This window comes from Dermacentor albipictus, chromosome 2, assembly GCF_038994185.2.
Source record: "Dermacentor albipictus isolate Rhodes 1998 colony chromosome 2, USDA_Dalb.pri_finalv2, whole genome shotgun sequence".
In the NCBI taxonomy this organism is placed as follows: Eukaryota; Metazoa; Arthropoda; class Arachnida; order Ixodida; family Ixodidae; genus Dermacentor; species Dermacentor albipictus.
Window position 1 is genome coordinate 137,069,477 of NC_091822.1, and position 16,488 is coordinate 137,085,964.

The following is a 16,488-nucleotide window of genomic DNA, read 5'->3' on the forward strand; positions in this document are numbered from 1 at the left end:
TGGAAACGCTACGTTTTAACCGATGCGTACGCAATAAGCTGGTACGGTTTATGCGGATACAAAATACATTATGTTCAATGGCCGCTGAGTCGGGGAATTGACTTTACTACTTTTAAACCGAAACTACTGTTTAAGCGGGTACGGTTTAACGAGGTTTTACTGTACTTCTCTCTTTCATGATGCGCTGTGCAGGCTGGCAGCTAGGTGTGGCCTCCAAGATTGTGCTGGTGCGATCTTGGAGCCCATGCCTTGCTTTGTCAAACTGGGCTGCACGTCACGGTCATGGAGAGAACTGAAATGCTGATGGTGAGACGCTGCTTGCACATGGCTATGAGGAAGATCAGTGGTGCTCAGCAATGCATTCAATGCAGGAATTCTGAACCGCTGCGCCGAACGAGTGCCAAACCCCATAGAAAGCGATATACTACTCGGTGCGCAGCAGACGGGTGTTTTTTGTTTTGGGGATAACTTAAGTTAGTTATATCCCTTCGCAGCAAAATTTTCCTTTGTTAAAACAAGGTTTTAAATAAATGGATCACAACGGGGGATTACAACAGGAATTCCATTAACATCATTTATCCACTACATTGTTATAACGAGGTTCGAGTGTATTCCCTCAGACTGCATTCTGTGTGTAAAATTCAGCATTGTACAACTTTTCACAGACAACAACTGACAGAGGTTTCCACATGCCCATACCTTAGGAGTGAGTAAGAAGTACTGGGCAGAGTTCTGTCGTGCAGTGTTCATTATCATTTCAAAGACTCTGCGCTCGTTTTCCGAATCCATTCCCTGGAAAAACAAACATGGGAAAGAGGGCAAAGGATTAAATCAAACACATGACAGGTTTGCTTGGCGGAGTGTTACCAAGAACAGTTTCTTTCTGGAGGTTCAAACAAAGCCCGTGCACATGAAATAACTCTAAGCTTTAAAAAAGCCAGAGCTGTATGCGCCAGCACGTCGTGACATTTTTCTCAGCTGCTCAATTAAAATAGGCCTAGCTAGACCTGCCCGGATAAGTTGCTACTTTGGTCAAAGTTATGCACCAAAATGAAACAGCTCTAACTAGAATATTGTGAATAAAGTAAGGTCTCCAATGGAGTGAGGGCCCTTTGGGAACTAGCTGGAGCAGATAAAAAAATATGAAGTGCAGTTTCTCCACATGTCTACAGCCATGTGATAGCCCTCAGTGACGAGAGATACAATAAACCAATAAATGATCCTCGCGCTGTATTATCAGAATTTGCTGGTGGAAAGTGTACTAGGTGTTTACAAAAAGTGCCTGAAAGATCTTTTTCACCAACTAGCAGGTAATCAGAAGTGTATATTATGCAGTCACACCACATGACAGAACATTCCCAAGTTAACAGAGCAGAGGAGTCTCCAACTGGCGAAGCATCCCACCAGCTGCCTTTCTCGAAGCCTACGGCAAATAATGGACGCAGAAAATTTTTCTGACAACACACAATTGAGAACTGATATAAATCTTAAAAAGGTTCCTTCACATTTTTTTTTTTATCGCAGAACCACAAACGCAATCAAATACCGTGCGCATTCCACGGCTGCCTATGCTGGGAACGTGCTTCATTTGCCTCTAGCAATATGGCCGCAGTGGCTTCCCATGTTCTCGTAGGCGGTTGCAGGGACTGCCACTCTAGAAGTTTTACAAAACCTCCTTGACGATAACCCAGCTGCCGTAAAGCTGGGATTGCCCTTCTGCATTTTTGAAAAACACAGAAAAGCAAAACTTTCTATGCAATAAATAAAAGATTGCTGCAAAACACAGGTCCACTGTTAAACTAAGAACCTCACAGTACGACAGTACAACAGAGCATCACTAATTCATTGGTTTTAGAGGAAAAAAGGAGTTCCTGATTTTATTTAAAATAAAAGTTCCATAGATAAAACAATACTTTCCAGACATTCATATACTATATTTCAGCTATAATCAGTGCTGGCATAATAATTTGCTGTTCCTTTTATAAAATAAGAGTAGACCTTACTGTATACCTTGATTTCTATGTACCTATGATATTGATAGCTTGCTACATTCTTGTTATGCAATGCTGGGAGACTCCCAAGCATGTGCGGCACCGCCTTTTCTTGCCCAGAATTTGTAAGCATTAAAAATATGAGAAAAATTTTCAGATATTCGATTCGATGTGTGGTCAACTTTTTCCTCGATGTGATCCGACATTCAATTCGAAATCTACCACAGTCGCTGACTGCTTTTTCATACTCAAAAAATTCGGACATGCTCGATCATTCGGTCTGCTTTGCGGCACCGCCATTCTCCCCATAGACTATGATGTATAACAACTGCCGAAAGTTCAGACACCTTGCAACCTCTCGTCTGATTTTTCGGACACTCCTTGAGCCAACTCGATCGAGAGCACCATGCACCGACTCTGACCGGTGCATGGTTCGACTAGCTGAACGCCATTTTCGTTTTGAACGGAGCCACCTTGCTGCCCCACAAAGTGGCGCTCCAACAAATCCCCGCTCATCATCATCGTTTCTGCCTGGTTCGTGGCTACAGCAGTTCCGGTCTCAGCTCAGTAAGCCATGTCAAGACAATCCAGCAGCTGATTTGTTTCTTTCTTCGTGCACAATGCTGTGAGTAGGCCACGTTTTTCGTTTGTCCGACTGGTATCGGCGTGACCACATGGTGATGTTTGCTTTGTGTGCTGTGTCGAGGTTGTGGTGTTGCAACACGGCATACAGAAACATTGCGTCAAGTGTCTAATGGCACCGACAGTGCCCGCTGCAGATTGCGCTGGGGAATGCCAGCAGGCGGGCGCCGGGAGGCCTAGGATTTGTCGCCTTCTGATGTGCACCCTACTGACGCCGAAAGTGTTCTGCCGAGACCTGTGAAGTGGTTCCAGACACCATCTCATTTGACAGTTTCACAGGTGCTCACACTGCTGTACTGACATGTGCAGAACTCAATGACGGCGAGATCATTCTTCAAGTTTCTGCTGCACCGCTGGACGATGACTCCGAGTCGGAAGATGACGCACCATGTGCTACGTTGCCGTCGCATGCGGAGCATGCACAAGCAGTGACTGTGCTTTCAGCCACCTACAGTGACCGTACGACCCTCTCCGAGGTTCAGGCTTATCTGATTGCATGTAAAAGGAACAGCATGCAAGGGAGCATTCATGGCTTCATCAAGCCTACTGCCAAACCCGAATAAGTGCGTGCAAATAAAGGATTTCTTTTTTTTTCGCAATCTGCTTTTTCAGACACCTGTATATTCTGACATTTCCGCAATCCCCGTGAGGTCTGAATAAACGGTCGGCGACTGTATTCGGGATTCGCACACCCTTACAACAAAGCTGTCGCGGATGGCTTTTTATTACACGGAAGGGGCTGCAAAATTTTCAAGTTATCTGGCAATTGGAAAAGGCAAGTAAGCTGCCGACACCCCCTCAGAATGAGTGGCTTAGCCCAGCAATGCCTGCGGCTCTAGCATGCTGCGGTCAGCACATGGTGCCCCCCGTGAAGAGCTGATCTTGGTTTGCCCTGCAGCACTGGAAAGACACTCACTCTACTGTTTCGTGGTTTTTTCTATTTCATTCTTTTTATTCACATACCCTAAAGGCCCATACGTCCTTTACATATGAATGTTACAATAAATCAATCATAGCTACAGTACACGCATTCAAACCTAGCCGTTAGTTTATCTTTGGGTGATGGCTGGCACGAAGCGGCAGAACCTGCTGTTCACCGTGAAGTTGGAAATGAATGAGTAAAACTTGGTCAGAAAAGAAAATAGTCACTGCAGCATTCTAGGTTGACAGTAAGAAGGAAATGATCACTGCGCCAGTTTCCACATTTCTGGTGACGACAGTGAAAAGTCTTCCAATGAGTGCACCAAAGTCAATGGCGATTTCCACGAAATTTAGTGCAAGTTATCAGCATTTCCAGAAACTGTTGACAGGTCAATGGTCAACAAATTAGTGTCCATGGACAAAGGTACCTGATCACGGAAGAGCTTCAGAATGAGATCTTATCTCTGCTGTCGTAAATCAGGACATGAGTGAACGGAAAAGTGAGAACAACTCCGTTCCTGCGCCTGCTCACTCCAACGTGATGGAGGCACTCGCCCTGTTTCAGCTCTTCTATGTGCATCCTCCCACAGCTACAACATCGAAAAATGTGAGCGCTCCTAGACAAAGAAAATAATTCGGGGCTATTTTGTATGCATATTAAGCCACAATTAAGACCATTTTGTCAATAAAGTGCTGTTACAAATGGTATGTGCTTTAATGTTGTCCAGTTCTCTAAAAGTTCTACATTGAATTACATGATGTATCAAACTAATTCCTGTTTTTTTGAGAGTTTGATACATGTGGGTTTGACTGCATGTCCTGTCACAGTGGGCTCTGTCCACTTTTGGTAAGCTTGACCGCAATACATTGCATGTACATTGAACTAGACTGCGTAACATTGTTGTATTGTGGCAAAGCTGACTTTTGAGAACCGGTGTTATGCAATGCAGTTTGCCTTGTTTTCCGCACTTTGATGCCATTGGTGAGGATGGTGAAACTGAAGTCAGTGCCATTGGTGACAGTGGCAAATATTTTCAATGAAGAACACAGCACCTAACAGCAGCAATATAACGCATCAATACTTGTTGCTGGGCTAGTTGGTTCATCTTATTCTGCAAAGTTAACACACAACCATGGGCGGAAAAGAGCTTTAGGACAGGAAAGAGCATTCTTTGTTGTCCTAAAGCATTTTCCACCCTTGGTTACATCTTTGCGGAATAACAGCAGGAAGTTTGGTACTGAATGCTGAAGCAGCTAGGCTTAGCATTGCAAAGCGCATGACAACACAAAACAGCCACTATACCACACACCAAAAGCAATGTGGTCAAACACAATGGCTATGTTCGCTGTGGTGGCTATGACTGCCAGCAGGTCAGTGTGCGAGAGCACTGTTTCAGGGCCATTGGTCATTGACTGTACTTATGAATTCAGATACAGCTAATTGCAGCAAGATTAATTTTGGCCGCTTGGTGTTCTTTAATGTGCACCTAAATCTAAATGCAAGAGCATTCCACTCAATCGTATTTCGTATTCCACTCAATTCAATATGTGCCCACTGTGGCCGAGAACCAAATGCCACAGCCAGTGAGTCACTGCGGCAAGCAACAACCAGTGTTAAAACCTGCAAGGACAAGCTCATGCATGCACACCTGATTGATCTCATCAACGCAGCGGAAGGGCACGCTCGTCAGCTCCTGGAGAGCCATCATGTAGAGCACTGTGGCCACTGACCGCTCCCCGCCGCTCTGGTGCGCTGCAGACAGCTCAGCCAAGGCCTCCTGGTCTCTGAACTTCACCCGGATGTTGACACCAAACTGATCATACTGGTGTGCCTGCTCACCCTGGTAGAGGGACACCTGTGCACAAGGAAGGGGACACCTATGGCATTCAACCACAAGCAATAATGTCTGCACACAAAGCGCTAATTGATGTATCACTGCAGAACCTATGAGCGGCCCTTTTTCTCAAATTGTACATACATGAACTATGGAAGGACACTTACAGCTAAAGTGCATATAGGCTGAGCAATAAACAGAAATGCCAAAACACAGGGAGTGCTTGAAGGCTATACTGTGCAGCAGAGAGGCACACTATCTAGTGAAGCTGGTGTGAACATGCATGTTCTGAAACACAAACTGATAGATGCTGTGGACAGGCCTCTTGCCTCTATTGACACTTAGTGGTTACTATTCTGCTAATGTGTTGTAAGTCCCGTGCACTTTGATCTTAAGTTTAGTCACAAGCTCTAAATAAAGACTGACATAGTAATTTTGACTAGGCATATTTTCTGTTACAAGGTCCAGGACTTCAGAGCTTTAGAAAAATTGCTGGCAACTTTTCTAAAGTCAGTTTTGGTATCGTTTCCCAGGAGGTGTTTGTGGCATGACGCAGCAGGTGGTCTTGTGAGAGCAAGACATTGCGACATTTTGGCACTCGCTCTGGCTCGCTCAGTCACCTCCCATGCTGCTACTCATTGCGAAGCCAGATGTAGTAGCATAGCAGACAACGAACAGAGTCTGAGTGAGTGCCAAAAGACGTTGCAATGTCTTGCTCCCCCATGACCACCTACCACGTTGTGACACCACGACACAGACACCTCCTGTAGAAATGAAAGCAAAACTGGCTGCAGAAAAGCTACCACGCTTGCTTGTGTAAGGGCCACACATTTTTATTCTGAATTTTTACTGGATGCTGGCTTTACACGAGGCCGGTTTATAGCTACTCACTGAAACCTCAAACTGCGCTCAAAACTGCTATGCAAAATAACGCAACCACTGGCAGCCAAATATTAACACATTGATAGGTGCCGACCATGGACAATGCAATGAAACATGACCAATGCTGCAAAATTGCCAGAATAATCAGGCAGCCTGAACAAGTTCATCGAGACTGGAGCACCAGCACAGCAGAAAATTAGTTCACAGATTTCTTGCTCAGTGTTGTGCTCCAATGAAATAAAATTACTTAATTGGCTTCCAAAGCGCTTTTGCATGTTCTCTGAAGCTGTGGCCAAACCTTCGTGTCGTTCACCCAGTCACCGTCTACGATATCTCCTGAAACAGATTTGCTAAGCCGAACATGCGTCATACACACCCAGTTTAAAAGTAGAGGCAGTTTAGGCAAGCAATGGGCGTGTCATGACATGATCAAACACAGCAGCACCCACGGGATCTCCACGAAAAGGGCCAATAACGTCCAAGGGCGATAACACCATTGCCACGTGCCCTACGCAGTATGGGCGAGCGAAAGTGTGCGAGGGGAGCTGACACTCATGGCTCAATCTCAGCTGCACGGAAGAGACGAAGCGGGGAGGAAGCGCGCCGTCTTCCGTCGCGCGAGGCACCGTGGGGGAGGGGAAGGAAGGGGGCGGCGTTTTACCCTGGCTGCAAGTGTGATGTGGTGGCTGCACGTCATCGTGCAGCTGTATCTTTTGAGCAATCTGCATTGGGGGCACAGTCTAGGTGAGTTGGCAGCTCATAGCTTTGTGCGTGCTGTGTGTGCTTGGTGCTCACTTAGCGCTGAAGCGATACACAGCCCGAATGTCACTTCGCTCGCCGCTGCTTGCGCATTTCCTCATGCCAGCATTTTGACAGCGAGTGTCCACGGTCATTGTGACAGCGAGTTTCCATTATCAATGAGTGAGATGTGTTCATGTTTTCTTGTACGCACATGACACCATGCTTGTTAATTTAGTTAGTATGCCTAAGTTTACAAGTTTATACAGCCGATAAAACTACTATCCTTGCTTCGTATAGCTGTCAACTAATTTTCTATCACAACTGATGCTTCGCCTTTCAGGTGAAGCTGCAACTTTTTTTACAGTGACGAGTCTAAACCGAGATGTCCCCGAATGCGGACCCTGAATACAAGGATGTAAAGGCGACACTCAGTACCTCATTGTCCTTGTCTTTTGCATGCAGTGATGCCACAACAGAAGGGAGTCCACCAACACAATTATGGTCAGTGGCAACGACTTCGTCATCTTCATAAGGCATGACTCATTAAGAACATCAGAACGAAGAATGTAAACGCAGCGCCAATCTGTCAGCAGACGAAGGAACAAGCACGTGAGCATGCAAAGGGAAGCATCAGGAAGCAACTCCGTCGTTTCGGTGCCAGTCTTAGGTGGACTGAGTTAATTAGTGCCATCCATCAAGCTGGCGGGAAAGCAAATTCGCTTGCCTCCTGCCCTCCTTGCCACTGCACTCCCCTCGCCCTGCCTCTCAACTCATTTATGGCTGCGCCATAGTCGCTGGCCTGGTGCAGCTTAGCCTGCTACCTGAAGTTTAGTTTTCTGTCATTATCGGGAAGTAGGCGTTGGCCGGCGTGGGCAGTTTTGTGGTCTTCGCTCACTGTGTGCTTGCGCTATGCAATATTTCACGACTTGCACCGTTCGTGTATTGTGCTATGGTTCACGAGTACAAAAGAACAACTCCTACCTGTAATTTGAAATTCTTCTAATTCGAACCAATTTTTGGGCCTGTTCGAGTTCTAATTATCGAGATATGACTTAAATTTAAAAAAAAACATCAACATTGGCAGTACGCACATCTCCTGCACATCCCAGGGCACGGAAGAAACGGCCAAAGCCGATGTTTATCCTCTGCAGCAGTTGCTCAATGTTTGGCAGCCAGCGACCCCGAGTGTCCTCCATCTCAGCCTCCAGTTGCGACAGCTGAGTCTCGTTTTCGCCAACGTCCGTCTCCAGTTGGCTGATGTCCCGCTTCCGCTGGTGGTACTCTCGCTCAACCTGCACAGGTTTTCCATGGCAAGGATCAGCGAGCATGAAACATAAGCCTTCTCTGCAGAGCAGTAGAGCACATGGGGAAAAAAAGAGAGAGAGAGACAGACAGAGAGAGATTGTGCATAAACCATCAACAATGATTACCAATGTAACCAAATGGCTGCACACTTCCAGAAAGCTATTCGCTTTATCAAAGTGCCTTTTCTGTGCCTCGGATTGCTTGGAAACTAGCGATATCATACACACTGTGGCACGCTTGCATACGCAATGCACACCTCAAGTTTCCCATTAGACATCTCCAGTGAGTGAAGTCCACCTATAATATAAAGAAATGCGTGAACGACAGCGGGATTAAAGTTGTCTTCGAGCACAGCAGCCAAATGCTCTAGCCATTAGGCGATGATCATATGCATGGTTCTCTCATGCCTAAATTGCTCTCTTAAATACCTGGCATGTGCATCACGTGCCAGTGTCTCGCATTCTTCCCTCGTGACAGTTATCGCTTTGAGATGCTGTGTCGGAATGCACTGCCTTCGGGGTTGGCCCATGAAAATTATTAGGTACAAGATACATCTGCTGCCCAGCAGATGACAAAAATAAGACAAAAATGTCTGACAGGAAGCTTCAACCATAGTTAAACCACTGACATCAATGACAGATGTTCTTACACAAGCAATTTGGCCTTGCCTACAAGAAATCACCGACTCCAATTACAAGTCTTACAAAGTGGGAGCAAAAATAAAAGTGCTTATAACCTGTGAAAGTTACTGCATACAGTTGCCGACAGATAATTTGAACTCGATGGGGACTACCTAGAGGTTTGAAAAGAGTTGTCAACACATTGCCTTCCAAAATCCAAATTCACTTGCCTGCAACCTGGTCAGTCTCTATTTCATCCACTGTCATGCTGTCGCTATAAATAGGTGAAAGTACAGACAAGGCAAACAGTGAATCTATGTGCCCTGAAAACTTGTTAAGCACAGGTCAACCTCACTGTGACAGCCGAATGACCGCAGACGTTGTCAATGCACCCCATGACACCATCCCCTATGACCACTTCAACACGACGGTGCTGCAACACAACTGCGTGTCTGTACACAGGCACCTCCAGCAGCTTCTCAATGAAGAGGAGCTCGGCTACCATCAGAACGTCTATGTCGTATGTGGTAGCCTCTCAGTGACTGTAGGCTGGACACAAACAGCCCGCTGCTGCAGGAACTGTTCCTTTAGCACCCGCCGCAGAATACTGTGGTTGGCTTGGCTAACACATCAGAAGACATGTCCCTCGAGAATCTTGCAGAGCTGGCTGACCGCATCGTTGACTCTTCAGCAAGAGGTACTGTGGCAACGACGACCGTTCTGCAGTCACACCTCGAAGATTTGCAGTCTTGCCTTGAGCAAACGATTGCCAACTTGCAGAGACCATTACTGTAGTACGGTCATTCCCTTCTTGGTCCAGCTCTTGCTCTGGCCCTCATCGCAGCACACATTGCTGGTACAGCAACAAATTCGGTGCCAGTGCCATTCCCCTTGCAGCTGGCAGGGAAACATGCCTGAGTCACTGATGGCAGCCGGCGACTCTTGCCGTACGACAAGCCGCCTGTTTTACGTCACGACAGGATTGCCAGACGATTTCTTGTGGACATAGAGGCAGAGGTCAGCGGTCTTCCTGCCACGCAACTACTGTATATCGGCAGCGCGCAGAAAAAGAAAAGCTTCCTTTCAAGCAGCCGACAGCTCTTCTATACACATGTGGCCAGCGCTCTCTTACCATCGACTTGGGCCTCCGGCGCACCTTGCGATGGGCATTCATTGTTGCAGACGTACATAGCAGACGTACGCATGGCCATATTGGGTGTCGATTTTCTGACCTACATTGCCCTTGACCTACTTCGCTGAACTGTGTGCAACAAAACAATAATCACTTACCGATGGAAGAATACTGAAACACGTACAATTTGATTGCTCGAACTGTAGGGTGTGCATGATTGCTTGGGCTGCATTTTTGTTACAGTGCTGTACTAATTACAGAGTGCTGACCTAATTTATAAGTGGTCCAAGCAGCAGTAGCAACTGTAGTCATTGAAATTCTATCAATGAGGTTCCTCCTATGGTGGTATGAAAGAAATTTGTTGTTGTAGAGTGCTTATATACATGCCCATAAACAACATAGGAAAGATAAAAATAGTATACCACCATAATCAATAATTACTAAAATAATTACTTACTGAGACATCCACAGGAAGCATGCAGCTCAGCTTCACTTCTTCTGCGTGCAACTTCTTGGCGATCTCCTCGGCCGTGGATGGAAGTGTTTGGAATTCCTGCAAAACCGTTATGATTCCTTGTCAACAACAGGGAGCAACAACTGTCAGGATGCAGTGCTTATGCAGGAAACTTATATTAGGCAGCGCCACATCCTGTCAAATTTGGAAAGCTAGCTTTCCTGTCTGCCGAGGGCACTGGAATGCACATCGTTCTATTTTTCTTAAAGGAGTACCGACATGATATTTGCGACTTTTCATACTTTTTTAAATGAACATATAAAGAATCCAAAGCCAAGAAAGTATATTTGTAAGCCTCGGAGTGCCCTAAATAATTTATTATAATGCAGTCAAACCTACCTATAATGAACTTCAATAAGACAAAATTCTTGGTATAAGTTTTTCAGGGTTTGTGCTGGTGTATATGACAAAAATTCAAGGGTTTTCAAGGACTTTCAAGGCCCTGTGTGTGGATTTTCAAGGACCACATTCCCTGTTAGAAATCTCAATAGACAGATGTTCAAGGGTAGACAGAGGCTCGAGATGATGAGAATTCGCTGAAAAATGGGAGTATCGCTGCAGCCAACATTTTAACAAAGAAACTTGTCTTCAGAAAACTATGGCTCCAGCGATACTTTCATTTTTTTTACCAATATTCATCACTGTTTGTCAGAGTTACACGCATGACCACTTTCAGCGAGTTAGAGGATGCAAACATTTATTTGCTGAAGCAGATCAACCAAGCAACAAACACTCCCTCAGTCCTTAGGTGGCCTCATTTTGCTTCTCCCGAATTTTTACGCCAATGTACAAGGTCTCCTACTGCTTGTTCTTGGCGGTCTTCCTTAGGCTGTTTAACTTCATTATGCAAGTCGGGTCACTGGTTGCCTCTGCTTTTTTTGCATATGAGTCTGCTGAAGCTGTCAATTCTGCAACAGCAGCTTCTAGTTTCTTTTTCTTCCTTCTGAGAGTTTCAATCTCTTTATCAATGCAGCATTTCTTCCTCTGTTTCGCACCTTCACGCTCCTGCTTGTTCTGCGTTTCCAAAAAGGCATGGTATTGGTTCCTCGCAGAAGCCACAGATGCTCTCAATTCCTTGGTGATGGGCACATTGAAAATGCCACCTGCCACACGTACAGCATCACAGATAATGCGCTGTGAAATGTGAGACACTTCTTTCATGTTCTCTACTGAAACCTGACGATTCATGCTGAATCCTCTCTCTACACTTTCTTGGCCATGACTAACTGTAAGCAGCAGTTTTCCAACCCTCCAAAGCTCAACATATGCTGAGCCAACCTTTAAAAGTTCATAGAAAAATTTGTCAAACGTATACGAGCCCCTTCCAAATAGCTGCAACTCATATTTGCACTCCTGTAGCAGCTCAATTAACTGTGCAAGCATAGTATCCCTTGAATGCTCATGGATTTTCTCTGCTGAAATGAGTGCATCCAAACTTTCTTTAAGCCTTCCAGACACCCATCCAGCTTTGATGACATCTGCCTGGCGTCTAGTGAAGAGAGGCCTCTCGCAATGGGATATCACATGGGGCTCTTCTCCAGGATCCTTATTGTGACGCTTAGAAGAAACTGCTTGCACTGCATGTGAAATGCAAATGCGGCTTTCACACTTACTATGTGGCTTTTAAGAAGCTGCTCGGCTGTGTGACGAACATCTATCTTCTCGAGTGGCACACGGTTGTTTAAATCTTCAAAGTCAATCTTCAGGAGGCCAGTGATTTCCACTGATGAACAAAGAACAGTAGACTTGAGAAACTTTGTTAGCAGTTTTCTGACAATATTCTCAAGGTCCTTTGCCAAAAAGAACATAACTGGCTTATCTGTCTGAAAGTGTGTCAAAAATGGCTGGAAGATCATCGCAATAGGAAGTGCAAACTTGATGTTTGCAACCCCTAGTGGGTCCCAGCGGAAGTCACAAACATTCTGAAAAGAAGCACACTTGGGAAGGTTCACTTCCTTGCTTTTTGCCACTTCCACATACTCTGACATCAGGCCAGAGAAGCAGAACCCGCTCTATCACCGGGACATTCTAAATCCGCCGATGTGCACAGAACTTGAGAGGAAACAGAGTTGGTCCGGTGACAGCTACAAAGTCTTCTCTCTGGGCAGGTGCATCAAAAAACAGCCTGCTCATACTTGAGAGCAAAATGTCCATGCTCCATTTGGATGCTGCAAGACCTGCCTTGTAGGCATTATGCACAGTGTGCAAGCTACAGCTGCCCAAGCCTAAGCACCTCACTTGATTGTTCTTCTGTAGGTGCTCCTGCAGGCCTTTGAATGCCTTGGGATTCACATCGGGTCCGTCCATTGATGCTTGCACTATTTTATGTAACGGAAGTGGTTCTAAGGCACCAAGTAGTTTTTCTTGCAGATCTTCAGCCTTGGCATGGCCCATAAACACAGATGTGAAGTAGCGTACGGTGACCGACTGTGATGCATCCCAGTACCTTAGATGAACATCCGTTTGCTTTTGCTGGCAATTCTCATTCAGAGATTCGTTGAACAAGACAACATAGTAGTCGCTTTTCTCTATCTCCCGCCACAGAGAGGAAAGAAAGAATGGCGTCAAACCATGGCACGCAATATACGAGCACTTCTGCTCCCCGCATGTGAAAGATTGTGCCACCTCAATGTCTGGAAACATCCTCTGAAATGATCCATTCACCTGTGATGATGAATGATATGAATAGTGCAATGTTATAACCTTCAATGTCCACAAAAATTTCTGCGTCAATCACAAGTTCATGCTTCTTGCATGCATCCATAAAGTTTGACGACTGCGATGGCCCTGGCTGTCGTTCATTCGCTTGACATTCAGAGATAGTCAGGAAGCGCCTTATCATGCAGCTACTCCTGGTGGCTTGCATGTGCTCTCTATGCTTTGCACTTCTTAGGTGGCTTTTTAGTGCCGACTCCCATCCATGGCAGTGATGTCAAAACAATTACAGCAAACTTTGCATTTTACCTTGTGCAGATTTGACATGTCCGGTGCAAGCCACTCTCAATAGTTGTCGTTGTTCAGCCACGACTGCTGAAATTTGCATTTTCCGGGCATTGTTGGCACACACGTTTACTGGCGCACACTACGCTACAGGTGCACAAAATGTCATGATACCGCTGTACACGCACACCCAAGCGCCACATGTGCAGTAAATCTCGCAATACAACCGCACATACACAGATGAGCGCTACACGCACACAAAATGGCACGATGGAATTGCACACGCATGCATAAGTGTTACACATGCACAAAACGTGACGATACAACCACACACGCAAGCGCTAAACACGCACAAAATGTCCCCATTTGAACACGCCAGTGGAGGCACTGACCGTGCAAACCGCACACACAGTGGCCGCCACTTCTCTACTCAACTGGAAAGTAGCACAGGAAATGGGCGAGAGGAAACGGTGGGCAAGCCAGTGTCATTGTGGCCGGACGTTCACGAGCGTCCGCTAGGCACGTGCTTACTTGACTTTGTAGGAAACTTGCACCATATTTTTAACAAAATCACAGTGGAAATTCAGGAGGGTTGAAATTTTCTCAAATACAATCACTGGAAGTTTATTAAAAATAAATATTTGGGAAATTCAAGGATTTTCAAGGATCTGCGAAAATTCCAGGACTTTCAAGGCCTTGAAAACGATCTTTTCAAATTCAAGGGTTTTCAAGGGTTTCAAGGACTCGCATGAACTGTGCTTCTTGTAGACTAAACACCTTGTATTTTTAATCTCAATATAATGAAATGTGTTTATACATGATTTCAATATAAAGAAATTTCACTACCACGAAAAAGGAAATTCAAGGCAATAAACTGAAGCTTCCGTGGATGCAGATGGCCAAACGGTTGAATAACAAGCTGCTGCTTGTAAATGCACACCTCTCAAATCATGTGCCAGCAAGAGGGATCGCCAAAGCAGAGCAGCGTCATGTTCTGTTCTGTATAAAGTCTAAGTGCGATAAGGTTCCATTGCAATCTACACACTGTGCTTTGGGTGCGAGTGTAAGCATGCAAGAGTGAGCCAAGGATGTAGGTCATTTTACAAGTGCAGTCTTCTCGCGTGAGGAAGGGAAAAGGGAAAGAGCAGTGTGAGCTCATAATAAAGCGATCAAGCGCACGTAAAAGAGGCGGGGGGGTTGTATTTCTCGCCACTCACTCTCAAATTCAACAAAATTAATTTTTTTTTCTCCATCAAATTTGCCTTTTCCGATTGCCCAATAATTGCAAAACTTTGCCGTCCCTACTATGGAAGAAAAACCGATTGGCGACTGTACTTACTAGCTTAAAAGGTCAAATTTCAATACAGTTAAACCTCAATATAGCAAAGCATTCAACATTATCACTTCTTGTCCATAGAACACCATGTATTTGGAATCTCAATATAAAAAAGTATTTTTATACACGATTTCAATATAATGGAACTTCATTGCCAACGTGAATGAATACCAAAAAAAATAACTGGAAACTTCAGTAGATGCAGATGGTCAAATGGTTAAATTAGAAGTGGGTGCTTGCGAACACACCTCTCAAAATCATGCGCTGTGCTACGAAGAGCGACCGTCGAAGCGCAACAGTATATAAATAGTGACGGAAGTGATCTGCCAACTGCACCAAACTGTGCCATGACAGACATGCAGCTAAATGCCGCACCATCTCCATATGCAGATGCACGACTCATCCATGCTGTATCTTCAAACAGAGGCTTTGTTCCCCATCTCTTTGGCGATGCCGATTATCTTCAGCAATGTGATCAAGCACAGCACATTGTTATCGGAGTTCTGATTCGGCAGTGCTGCATGCACTACTCTCTAACTACTAAACGAAAAATATTGATCAAGAAAAAAGAGGAGAATAGGCGATCATGAAAGAGGGAAGAAGGTGGCTTCCACACACAGGGGTGGGGAGAGGAGGAGGTTACTTTGGAGATAACGCAACTTTAAATGGCAGGGAACTTTGCCTTGAAGTGCAGCTTTGCGGCAGCGTCCCTTTCACTTTCATTCTTTGTCGTTGCTTTATTAGGTCCATCCGTCACTTGGGAGAGCTTACCTACTGGTTGCGATGGTGCCTTACCTCCCACTTCAACTGCTGTTCCTGAAGCAAGCTTAGTTATGGTTTCATTTATTACAGTGAAATCTCGTCAAACCATAGTTGGCCGGAGCTCGGAAAAAGTATGTACTAAACGGTAGTATTGTTTAACTGGAACAGCATGAGACTGCCCGCTTACCTGTCAAAAACGGAACTAAGTGAGAGTGGGATGAAAGGGCAAAAACATGCAGTAATTATTCACTTCGAATAAGAAAAGTCCGTTATTTTCGTTTGATGCCCCGTCAGCCTAGCAGCAAAAACAGCGGCCTCAAACTTACTGAAGCTGCGAGCTAGCATTTCAGCTAGCCCCCTCCTCTCGGCAAACACTCGCATGGCAGATTCTTCATTGGCATTGCATATTCTCGTTGCATGGGAGCAAGTCGAACAACGTAACCAACATCTTTTCACAGTCGCAGCAGCACTGCCGAGCAACTTCTTCGCATTCCAAATGCCACACGCCGTCGTCAAATGTAAATTCCTGTCATGTGCCAGAGCCGCCATCTTTGTGCCATGCTTGATGGCACATTTTCTTCTATTCTGGGCCCCCAGTGTTTTGTATCAGAGCTTCGGCATGACCAGAGTCCTAGCTTGCATGGCACCGAAATGCTGTTGATGTGGCTTCACACACAAACGCACATGGTGCTTGGAGTCCATTGTTCTGATCTGAGGGTTGTTGTTCTGCCAGGCTGCCCGATGGGGACTACACACCGCTGTGATTGCGCGACAAAAAGTGGAAACATTACATGTAAACTGTGATGTACGCAGTAAGCTGGTACGCTTTATGCAAATACAAAATGCATTATGTTCAATGGCCGCTGG

General features: G+C 45.4%; 1 protein-coding gene across 1 annotated transcript in view; it reads right to left on the reverse strand.

Annotated features, from left to right (window-relative positions):
• The window catches only part of SMC5 (structural maintenance of chromosomes 5), a 96,855-nt gene that overhangs the window by 2,496 nt on the left and 77,871 nt on the right, over positions 1-16,488 (reverse strand). The window contains exons 21-24 of the mRNA XM_065452067.1: positions 10,527-10,622; positions 8,104-8,304; positions 5,204-5,410; positions 700-792 (exon numbers count right to left, since the gene is read on the reverse strand). Of these exons, the coding sequence (XP_065308139.1) occupies positions 700-792; positions 5,204-5,410; positions 8,104-8,304; positions 10,527-10,622 (597 nt within the window). The remainder of the gene's footprint in view (positions 1-699; positions 793-5,203; positions 5,411-8,103; positions 8,305-10,526; positions 10,623-16,488) is intronic.